Source organism: Stigmatopora argus, chromosome 7, assembly GCF_051989625.1.
Source record: "Stigmatopora argus isolate UIUO_Sarg chromosome 7, RoL_Sarg_1.0, whole genome shotgun sequence".
Classification (NCBI taxonomy): domain Eukaryota; kingdom Metazoa; phylum Chordata; class Actinopteri; order Syngnathiformes; family Syngnathidae; genus Stigmatopora; species Stigmatopora argus.
Window position 1 is genome coordinate 9,742,979 of NC_135393.1, and position 12,129 is coordinate 9,755,107.

General features: G+C 36.3%; 1 protein-coding gene across 3 annotated transcripts in view; it reads right to left on the minus strand.

The window, feature by feature from the left end:
• mast1a (microtubule associated serine/threonine kinase 1a) overlaps positions 1-12,129 on the minus strand; it is a 49,776-nt gene that overhangs the window by 35,023 nt on the left and 2,624 nt on the right. For 2 of the 3 annotated variants that reach the window (XM_077604802.1, XM_077604799.1), the window contains exon 2: positions 3,428-3,459. In XM_077604802.1, coding sequence (XP_077460928.1) covers positions 3,428-3,459 — 32 coding nt within the window. The remainder of the gene's footprint in view (positions 1-3,427; positions 3,460-12,129) is intronic. The other variant, XM_077604800.1, reaches the window with a different exon arrangement.

The window sequence follows — 12,129 nt, forward strand, 5'->3', positions numbered from 1 at the left end:
AAAGCTCACATTTCATTCAGTCTTTTTTTTCCTCCTACAAGACCTTGATAAAACCTATGCTAATAATCTGTAGCATTGCGTCATCAAGTGTTTCATAGTATTCAACTCATTGCCTGCCATTGACAACCATAGACATCCAATTCATTCAAACTGGGAGGACTGGCAATGAAAACTATTTTTTCAGTGCAATTTTCAGGGCTACAGGACCAATCTAGTTATGACTGGGAAGGAATGCAGCTACCAGTTTTGGACTAGCTCTGGATTGGATGTCTAGCACCATTAAAAGGCAGCCAATTACTTCCCTGAGTAGTACCCAATAAAGCGTTGACAAATAAAATAAACACGGAAATTCTAGTTTCAGCCTTGTTTGGGTCGGTTATAAAAAACATTCCCTTTATAAGACCCTCAATCATCTGACTTTAGAGCACCATTATGCACTCCTATCAATGTATGACAAAAGCCTCCATAACAAATAGATAGTTTTGTGGCTTTTAATAAGAATGGAATTTCTGACTCGTCACCTTAGGACTAGTTATTTGCTTGTCTCCAGGTTCTGTCGAAGTTTGTTGCCTAACAAATGTGGTCTCTCTCACTGTTCATTTCAACCAAGTCAACTAACAGAGCAAAATAACCCAATTTGTCATACCACTGCATATATAAAAGGAAAAATACTTTCTCTGGCTCTCTACCCCAACCCCCCTCAGTAAAATGTCAGATTAGATGAGCTCTGCTATCATTTATCTGTCATGGATGTCACAGGAGCGGCTCAGCAGTGCTCTACTAAGGGAAGCATCATTATGGAGCTAGTGTGTGAAAGGTGCGCACACTACACACAGACACACAAATATAGACAGACTCTTCTCTGCCTCGCCACTTCCAAGCTTAAACAAATCCAGCAAACGATAACGCTGACACGGGGCGACAGTTACACAGTGGTGCCGGGCGAACTAATTAAATAATAGATGTGGACTCTAATGTAGGGGTAAGAATGGATAAAATATACATGGTGGGGGAGAGATTAAGCCAGAGGCAGTAATATTAGGAGGGGTGGTGACATGATACGATGAAGCCATAAATGCACTTATAGCCATCTTGTTTGTTTGTTTTTAAATGCCTTGATATTTACATTTCTGTGGGTCACTCTGTAATAAAGCCTCCCTTGAACTCCGCCCATCGGATTCCCCGAGTAGGCTTTTTCTCCCTCATCTCCTGCAGCGACATATGCTGGGAGTCAAAGGTCACGGACAAAACACAGCAGGCCAAGGACACACACACACGTGGACAAGTTCAACAATCATGCAGTAAAAGTGAAGTGTGGTAGTAATTACTCGCACATTGAGATGCATGGTGTGTGCCTAGACAGACTCTCTTGTTGCCAAACACTACCTCTGCCCTGCCCTCCAGCTTCAAGCAGAATATTAAAACAATTACACACATGCACACACAATGTATTTAGCCGTGTGTTACTGTCCCACATCCTCAATTGCTTCTACATTTTATATGATAAGCAGACAGATAACAAGAGAGCAATAATGAAATGTATTCATGGCTGTGAGCTACAGGAATTTCAAGAACGATTTAATTGATTTCCACACCCCAAAAGATAAGCATATTCAGGGGATAATACCGCTCCTCCCAAACACACGTACACACACATCCCCACACATACACACACCATATCTGGCTTTGTTTTTCAAGTCAGCTTTTTTTCCCCCCAGACAAAAGACATGCAATTAATTTGGGTTTAATTTTTTGGGGGCAAATCCACGTCTCAGCAAAAAGGAGAAAGAAGCGTGAAAGATAAACAATGAATTTCAGCACCACGGACAGAGAAACATGTCCTCCAAGTACCACCAGACATAACCATTAAATCCATTTTTTTTTTAGGCCTGAATAATCATCATTATAAAACTTTATAGTTTTTATTCCTGAAGCGAACTGAAATGTGTCATTTTCAAAGTAAACAATTTTAATTAAACTTTGCATTATTCATGAGTAAAAGAAATTATATTGGGAATCAACTTGAAATATTACAAGAAATACAGCTATTTATAATTAATGAGAAAAATGTAAGAATATTACATGCATAAATAAGAGCTTTACTGAAAATGACTAAAACTTCACGACAAATCAAGTCTGTTTAAAAATTTGCCGTATTGTAAGAAAAACCTCATGATGAAAAAAAGTATAATTTTGAATGTATAAATTGATTTGACATAATATTTACATATTCAGGTGAATGAGATCATATGTTGCCATTGACGGCAATATACGTGAATTTAATTTTGAGCAGAATGACGGATAGTGAATTCTCATGTTTCAGCACCACTGATAGCGACTATTAATATAGTACAATCCCCACATCAATTTGTGCAACTTTTAAAACATTACACTAGTTGGGCGACTTTACTGCTTTCATCAATAGATTTCCCAAGTGTCTTCGGGAGGCATTTTAATCAGCTTTGTCAGGATCATACTGTCCTCTACGCTTCTGAATGGTGCCAAAAAAGGATTCTGTGTGCGTCTAAATTCACACGATGTGTGAAGACGACATCCCTATCATTACGATTCTTCTTTTAACTGTCGTAAAAGGTTAATCGGTAGCTTTAAATGTGACATTTAGAGGGAATCTTAGTTAATCCTTTCATTAAAAAACAGTCTGCACCATATTAAAACAAGGCTTCCTCCCGGATTTTTCAACATTTGGCTATTTCAAATGACCAAATTTGCCTTTGAAAAAATGTGTTTAGAGTTTATTCATTCATTCATTTTCAACACCGCTTAATCCGTGTCAGGGTCACGGGGTGCTGGAGCCTATCCCAGCTGACTTTGGGTGAAAGGCGGACTACACCCTAGACTGGTCGCCAGTCAGTCGTGACAAATGAAGTGTTTCTCATTTATGTATTCACCAACTTTTCATTTAACATATTTTACAATTGTGCTTATATGTCAACTTAAATTTTCTTCTTTCATTAAAAAATGAATTTTCCGACATGGTCAAAAATGATATTGGTCATCGTAAATCATCTGGGCATCGGTAAATTTCGGTATACCGCTTTGCTCTAACTAACATTCTGTTTTCATTACAATAAATGAAGATATTTGTGAGTTAAACAATTCAAAATGAACTACGCATCTATGTAATAATGAAAGCTTCTTAAGTGTAAAATCAAGGCCCCAGAGTGGACAAGGGTCCTTGTGGTCCTCCAAGTCAATTACATTCAAGTAAAGCACTGATGATTCCTCCTCCAGTTTGTTTGCCTTTGAATTTCAATGGCTGCATTTGCAAAACTACGGTCTGCTGTATAGAAAACGGTAAATAATACAATTTATCAAATGCGGCAATGTGTGCATTTTGCTTAATCATAAAATTAACAAAATAATCTCATGTGAGTGTGTGAATTGTATTCATGGTAAAAGAACATACCTGCTACTTTTCCGTGGCAGTGGAAGATCCTTCTGGCAAAAAAGAGAGAAAATTAAGATTAATTAGTTGATTTGTTCATAGCGAATTATTTAGCTTTTTATAAACACATTTCTCAGCCTCCTAGGGAAAAAAAATGTGTTATTTGAAACATGGGCATTATTGAAACTTTAATTTTGTTAATGAGTCCATTAGAATGACTGGATTCATTCATTCCAATAGAACACTGGCTCATTTAAAGAGTGAAGTGGGTACATCCAATTATACTGACATAATTACCATACTTAATAGTCTAATATTTAACATTTTGAAGGATGGCGGTAGGTGGGTGGGTGGTGTAGTCGTAATCATTTTTATAAAAAATGTTCATGCTCTCATGTTTGCATAGCAGCAAACACAGAATTCATTTAGGGAAACATTATATAACTTATATATATGGATGTATATATATATATATATATATATATATATATATATATATATATATATATATATACATATACACACACCGTATTTTCACGACTATAAGGCGCACCGCATTATAAGGCGCACCCTCAATGAATGACACATTTTAATTTTACTCCATATATAAAGGCACACTGGATTATAAGGCGACCTGTCTATTTTGGAGAAAATGTAAGACTTTTAAGTGCGTCTTATAGTCGTAAAAATACTGTATATATATATATATATATATATATATATATATATGTGTGTGTGTGTGTGTGTGTACACGTGTGTGTATATATATTTCAGCAACACGCTTATTTATTTATATATTTATTCATGTATTTATTTATTAACTTACTTATTACCTATCTATTTATGTCTAAAATGCCTTTCCTATTTCTGCATCCTCACCCTCTTGCTACTGTGACAACGAAATTTCCCGAATACGGGATGAATAAAGTTATTCAATCCGATCCAATCCAATTGTACCATATGAAAGAGAGAGAAACTATAGATACAAACCTCAAATTGTGTATATAATTTCAATATGAACAGTTATTTCTCATCTACACATATCACCATATCAAATAATGAAAATCCTCATCTCACTTGATAGTTGTAATGTAGGATGGCCATGTTTGTGATTACACCACTAATCCAATGAACAGTGCAACAATAAATCTGATCAATGCTCGAGGGTTTTCTGGTTTACAGGAAATGGCAGGTCAAGTGAAGCAAAAGTCAATTTTAAAACGGTTTCAGCTCTTTTTATGACGACGGGACTCAGCAGCGAGGACGCTGATGTGATTAGGATCAAGTGGGACCGTACCATCTTCACTGTGCATGTGGCACCATGCGTTGTCAATTTGAGTCTATTAGTCTCAGCGTTGGAGAGATTGGTTTACATATCTCTTATCAGATCATCCAATAAGTCGGCACAGAGCAAAAACATCGAGGTCAGCCTTTGAAAATCAGCACTACTGTGAAAGAACAATGAGGCTCCAGTGGTAAATAATCATATGGGCTATCCTCAGTTGATTTTCCTTCTCTGTGTCAAATCCTTTGTCTCGATAATACAAACATAAGCGTTCCAAAAGCAGCAACAAAGGCAAACTGATGAAACGCAGCTTGACAGCTGGTGCTCTCACATCAAAACAATCTCACCACTCGCCTGGAAAAACCAAACTCAACCAGTTTTAGTTTGGTACCGGGAACTAGCATCTACTCCTCCCTCTGCCCCTTGATCTTAAATAACAGCAGTCTGAAAGGCAGTGGATTGTTAATAAACACGCCAATTTAGAAGTACTTTGCTAGGATAAAGCCTGCAAACTGAAAATATTGACAAACCTTAAAGGATTGAAACACAAAAATGAAGGCAATGATATTTAAACAGACAGGTTATTTGTAGAGGAAGGAGGTTGTCAAAAATTTTCACCATGTACAGTAAAATTGCAATGTTATGTTTTCATATTTGTATTCCACAGAGTAGAAATTCACTGATAATTAAAGTTAAAAACCATGAAAGGTGTATAGATGTATAATTCACAGGTCATTTTTATAATTTGCAATGCAATATACCTCCTCCATCTCGCATGTATTTTCTTCTTGTAATATAAAAAGACCATATGTAAATATTTAATCTCTCTCTCAATCATTATTTAATTCAAGTTGGTCTAAATTTGTTTTAGTTACACAAACTTTGCAGTTAAACAGGGGTTTGTTTTTATGTCCAGTACAGTGTGCAAAACTGCAGACAAAGTGCAGACTTTTATTATTGCTACTAGTATTACTAGTTTAGTCTTTCCACAGACACTGAATGGCGGAACTGGAACAGGTTTTACTTATAAACCATATCAAAATACAGTAAAGAACATCCCATCTGCACAGCTTGTGATCGATCCGTGCACATCACTGCAACCGAATAGCTTCAACTTCCTTTGTTTTCATAGGGAAAAACAACAGCATCATATTCCACATATATAATACGTCATGCTGAAGACCACCATATGAAGATGACCCTAATGGCTGGACAATATTTGTTCTAGGGGTATACGAGGGTCACAATAACAATTATCTCAAGCTACACTATATACTAAAATATCTTATAGAGAGAAACACATCAACAACTTTGTTAAGAAAAATGAATATATATATATATGTAATGGATATGTATGTATGTATAATGGATATGTATGTATATATATTATATATATATATATATATATATATATATATATATATATATATATATATATATATATATAAATATAAAAAAGCATCCTGGGATGGGTGAGGTCATCCTTATTTTACAAAAAGTATATATATGTATGTATAATGGATATGTATGTATGTATATGTATGTATGTATGTATGTATAATGGATATGTATGTATGTATATGTATGTATGTATGTGAATATATATATATATATATATATATATATATATATATATATATATATATATATATATATATATATATATATATATATATATATATATATATATACTTTTTGGATGACTTCACCCATCGCAGGGTGCTTTTTCTGGGATGGCTAATGAGTTACATCATCAAGAGGAAGTAAGCTTGGCCAGAGTGACTCAGACAGCATGTGCTTACATGCCTGTGTGTGTTTAGTTAAGGGGAGCCAGGGCTACTTGTGGATAAAACTACTGTATGTGAAGTTCATTTAAGATTATTTATAAATTCCTTCCCTACAATGTCTTTTCATAAAAAAAGTTACATTCAGGTGCGGTGGGGGTTAGTAAGTTTTCATGCCTGTGGTTATGCTGTTAGGATGAACTCGTGAGTACTAATTGATTCTATTAGCCTGGTGTTGGGCATTTTTGTTTACTTTTGGAAACAGTTCAACAAAAGTTCAGAACGATATAAAAATCACATGCTGAGCATGTTTTGTAAAACCTGACTATGCAACCTTTACGCCTTTTGCACATTATCCTGGACTCACAGTCATTAGGATCAATCCTTTGCATGTCTCTGTAATTTAGAACAAAACAAGACACTCAATAAATCAAATTAACTCAAGATAAACAAAAAAAATGCTAACATGGACTGCATTGCTTTGTCAAGTGAACTTTGTTATTTTGAATCTAACTTCATTTTATGCTTAAATGTCAACTACTATTTTCTTTTAATAAGTTTTGCTTTCTATTCATTGTTTTGTTCCTTGCATATTTTCGTTTGTAATACTACTTTTTAATATAATTTCTATTGCTTTTCCAAGTTATCATCATTTTGTGTAATTTCAGTTCATGTTTTTCAAAATATTAGATTTATTTATTTATTTTTACTAATGTTTATTCATTTCTTTTCCATTGTGCTAACCCTCACTTAGGGTCGCGGGGGTTCTGGAGACTGATCCAGCCAATTATTTTTGAATGATCAATTAGTCTACCATGCATATTTTGGGGATTTGAGAGGAAACAGGAGTACCCGGAAAAAAACCATGCAGGCACGGGAAGAACAGGCAAACTCCACACAGGAAGGTTGGAATCCACCAAGGATTGAACCCTTGAACACAAAAGTGTGAGGCGAACGTGCTAAATACTCTTCCACAGGAACAAAGAGGAAGAGGAACAAAATAACAGATTCCCAGAAATATGGAACTGAATGGGTAGAGAATGAATAAATGCCTGTTTGTGTTCAAGGAGACTTAAAAATGAGTAAAGGGATTAGTATTATCAAACTTGACAGATAGTATGTTTGTAAAAACAAACAGAAGCAGTGGTTAAATTTGGGGGTTTTAAGGTCAAAATCAGACCACCACGATTTTGGCTATTTAGGTGGAGAACTGCTCTATCAGAGTCCTAAAATTGAGTTTGTCTCTCATTTCTTTTAATTTCAATGTCTAGTATCTATTAGTGTTCAGCTTTTGTACTCATGGTCAATACGCTAATAAAACCGAGTTGGAGTGTGCAGATGTATTTTTTTTCCCATTTCAAATTTCACCTGACCTCGCTCAACATAATACATGTCTAAAGCAGATCTCTGCAGGACTAAAAGAAAATAAAGTCATTAGAGTGGAGGTCACAAGCTCTCACTCAGGCTTGGCGCACCATTTGGTGTTCCAAATGTGAATTTAATCATAACAAATGTGATTACTATTAGCTATATATTCGCATAACCAGAAGCTTTTTATTGAGAGGGAAAACAAGAAATAAAATAAAAAAATGTATGTGCCATAGACATTAATTCATTCTTTTTGCAACAACTACTTTGTCCAAATAATTAATTCGTCCTTTGGTTACTTTTCTATGTTGCAAGATGCCTGTTTGAAAATGTTCAAATATTAACCAACATTTTCTGTTTAACAGATGATGGAAGGCTGTAGCATATTTCTTTTTCTTTTTTTTACTTTGTTTATATTACCCAAAGTAGGTTTATAGACACTATAAATGGAAACTGAAGGGAAGAAAAAAAGGTTATTGTGCCAGTGCTCTGGACAGAATCAAAGCTTCTGGTCTTTTTCTGCTGCCAAAGAAGTGACAGCCAATTGCAAAGCACATGTCAAAATGTGTATTCTTCACTTGAATGGTCCACCAGTCACCAAGATTTACTTTACAGCTTTGAATTTTATCAGAGCCTTCAGAGTATATATTTGACCAATGCATTTGTAACTTTGATGTTGAACCCGTTTACAAAGAAAATATGTGGGTTTTGTTTAACCATTTTCCAGGTTATACTAGATGTTCTTGATTAGATGCCCAGGACAACAGTTGAGTTCAGCTAAAGAAAGGCGTTTGGAAAAGTAGAGCTAATTTTGAATCCTTTACAAAATTCATGATGGACATTGAAAAATGAATTATTAGTTCTTTGCATAGAGAAATCAAACTAGCTAAAGTGATTGGGGATTGAAAAAGAAGACCAATTTAACGGAAGAATTTTCCCTGTTACTTCACATGGTGTGTTTTATATTTATATTTTGGCTCTGGCAAGAATTTCTGTATATGTAAAGTTGTCCAAACAATAAATCAATTAATAGACTTAATGTTTAAAATTATGTTTATTTTGGTCATTTGACATGTATCGGAAAAAAAGATTTCCAGATTATGGGTTCAATCCCCATTGGGTTCTGGCCTTCCTCTGTGGAGTTTGCATGTTCTCCCCGTGCCCGCGTGGGTTTTCTCCAGGTACTCTGGATTCCTCCCACATCCAAAAACATGCATGGTGGGCTGAGTGATCACTCCAAATGGTTCCTTTGTACGAGTGTGTGCCTGAATGGTTGTCCGTCTCCATGTACCCTGTGATTGTCTGGCAACCAATTCAGGGTGAACCCTCCCTACTGCCTGTTGTCAACTGGGATAGACTCCAGCACCTCCATGACCCTTGTGAAGATAATGGCACAACTACAGACAACTACCACGAAACAATAATTTACCTGGTTTTGAACAGAGGTTGAAACCGTATATCACTAAAGTGTTATATTAGACTTGAATTAAACATACAGTACATGCTTTGGACTGCATAAGCAAGCTTTGTTTGTCACCTTTTTAGTCAAAGTTGAGAAAGGAAAACCTGAGAGTGTGTGACAGAAGCTAGCTGCTTCTTCTAGAGTGAATATCACAATGTGCTTAGCATATTGAAGCTGGGCACACTGCCCAGAACAAAATATTGGACAAAGTATTCTCAATGTGTGCGTGAGTGTGTATGTGTGTGTCAGTGTGTGTGTGTGTGTGGTGTCTCTTTGGTTGGCGATGAGGAACACAGTGATTTGTGAGTGAAAGAGCAATGAATTAAGAAGGCTCCTGACATCTACCATTACTGATGGCACAATAACCTTCACTTTGGGAGTTGAAATGGAAATGTCTCATCTCAATAACAAACAACCCGGACATCACCTTGAAGGAAGAAAGTAGAACAACAAAGCTGAAAACAAAAAATAAGCAGTCCTAAGAGGGTAAACAATTCATTCATCTTCCACACCGAGCATTCGCGTAAGGGTTGCTGGAGGCTATCTCAGTTGACTTCATGCGAAAGGGAGACTACACCCTAGACTGGTCGCCAATCAGCCATAGCGCACAGAGAGACAGACGACCATTCGTGCTCACATCCGATCAGAGTGACTATCCTCCTGTGATCTGCTTGGAAAAGGATGTGGTTGGCGATCATAAATGTTAAATCAGTTCAATAATTACTACGGTGTGTGTTTAACACAAGGTAATTAGGAAGCTAACTGAAGCTGGAATTGTTTTCAGATCCAAATACAAACAAAAAAAGAATAAATAGAAGATTGGCAGCGTAATATTGTTAGGCTAGCTTCTTATAATTCGACTATAACTATGTTTTTGGGGTATTTTACAGCTGTCTTTGAACTTTGTGCTTGCTTATCCAAGCTGACTATTGGTATAGTGACAGACAGTTGAATTTGCATTGGTAATCTTGAATACAATGCATCCTATAAGAACCATAAAAAGACATAGTAATTTTCTTCTCTCCGTTTGACGTGTCTCAGTTGAAAAACGACCAAAAAGATTAAGATATTTGAGACTGTGTGTAGTCTGCTTTAATGGTTTTATTTGATTGTAGCAGTCAGCCTTGAACTGCACGTCAATTAAATGTAAGAATTTAGTTCCAGCATAAACAATTACAAACTAAAATATAGAAGGTGTAATACGTGATTAAAAAAAACATACATACACCTAACCACTTTGAAATCATGCATTTACAAATTTATGTGCTTACTGTTGCTATAAATTTAACATTCAAATTCAAAACAAAAACATGGAAGTTAAAATTAAAATGTTTTCTGCAACAATTTAAATGTTTTCAGCAAACACAGTTTTGTCCAGATTTGATCATTGTTCGTGCTAATGTTGTGTAAATTTGAACACAAATTGGAGTGAACTATCTTTTATTATTAAACCTTAATGATCTAGTCTTAGTGGGTTCCCAGTTAAAGTAAAAATTTCTATGAAAAGCCATAAATATTAAACAGTCAACTAAAATGGAGTGTGTCTAGTGCTCCCACATTCTTATACTTCTGTCTTTTTTTAAACTAATTTTTATGTTGAAACTGCTAAAAACTGAGAACCATTTTTACTGATTCGTGAGGCCAGACCAGAGTCTACATTAGCCCATATCTGAAACCTAACACTCAAATACTAATTTAGCCATCTGCTGTATCAAAAAATAATGTTACACAGAAACCCCTTTTCCTTTCTGAAACATTGACCCTCACTCAGTAGGGATCCAGATTTTGTATCAGTTACTTTAAAATGTGGTCTACCCAAGCCCAGAACTATACTGCCTTTTTTCTCTTTTGCCCCCTTCAGATAGGCCTCTGGGCTTTTTAGGTCGCCCCTCTGCTTCCTCCCGGAGGGCACGCGGCGCTCTTAGGCCACCATTAGTCCTGCTAATGGGCCCGACGACTGCACCACATCCTCAACACTTAGACCTCCCGTGTCTCCGATATTGATATCGACCACTTCAGTGGGGAAGGGAGAGTGTGACATGGGGCGGCAGTATGTCGATTTCATATAGCACTTGGGGGGCATCAACACACTCACAGTGCAAGTACAGTAAGAGTGAGTGAATGAGTAGGTGCAGAAGCTCAGTAAACAGAAAAGCATAGCTTGACTCACTAATTTATGAAGGCGTAAGGCCACATTATGAAGAGAAAATGCAAAAAAAAATGGAATAGTGCAAAAGGAATGTATTTTCTGATATAGAGGTTGTGTTTGAAATGTTAAAATATGGGTTATACTCTCATTATTAGATCTACAATCAAATTAAATTGCTTATAACTGTGAGGTGGCAATCTTTTTACCTCTATTTCTTTTTTTTTCAAACATACTGGAGGCTAGATCTTAATGCAGGTTTATACTTTTATAATAAATTAATCAAACATATGTGCATCCAGGGGGTCCGGCGGCTGAGTGATTAACGCCTGCACCTCACAGTTCTTGGGTCAAGTTTTGGATCTAAGGTCAGTCTTCACTGTGTGGAGTTTGCATGTTCTCCCCAGGCTTGCATGGGTTTTCTCCGGGTGCTCCAGTCTCCTCTCACCAAAAACATCCATGCATGGTATTGCGTGAATTGTTGTCTGTCTTCTTGTGCCCTGTGATTGGCTGGCCACCGATTCAGGGTGTCCCCCGCCTGATACCCGTAGTTAGCTGGAATAGGCTCCAGCACCCTCCGCGACCCTTTTAAGGATAAGCAGTTCAAAATATGAAAATGTCCTTCCACCTATTTAATCTTTGGGAATTGACAAAAAAAATCTGACTTGTATTCCATTG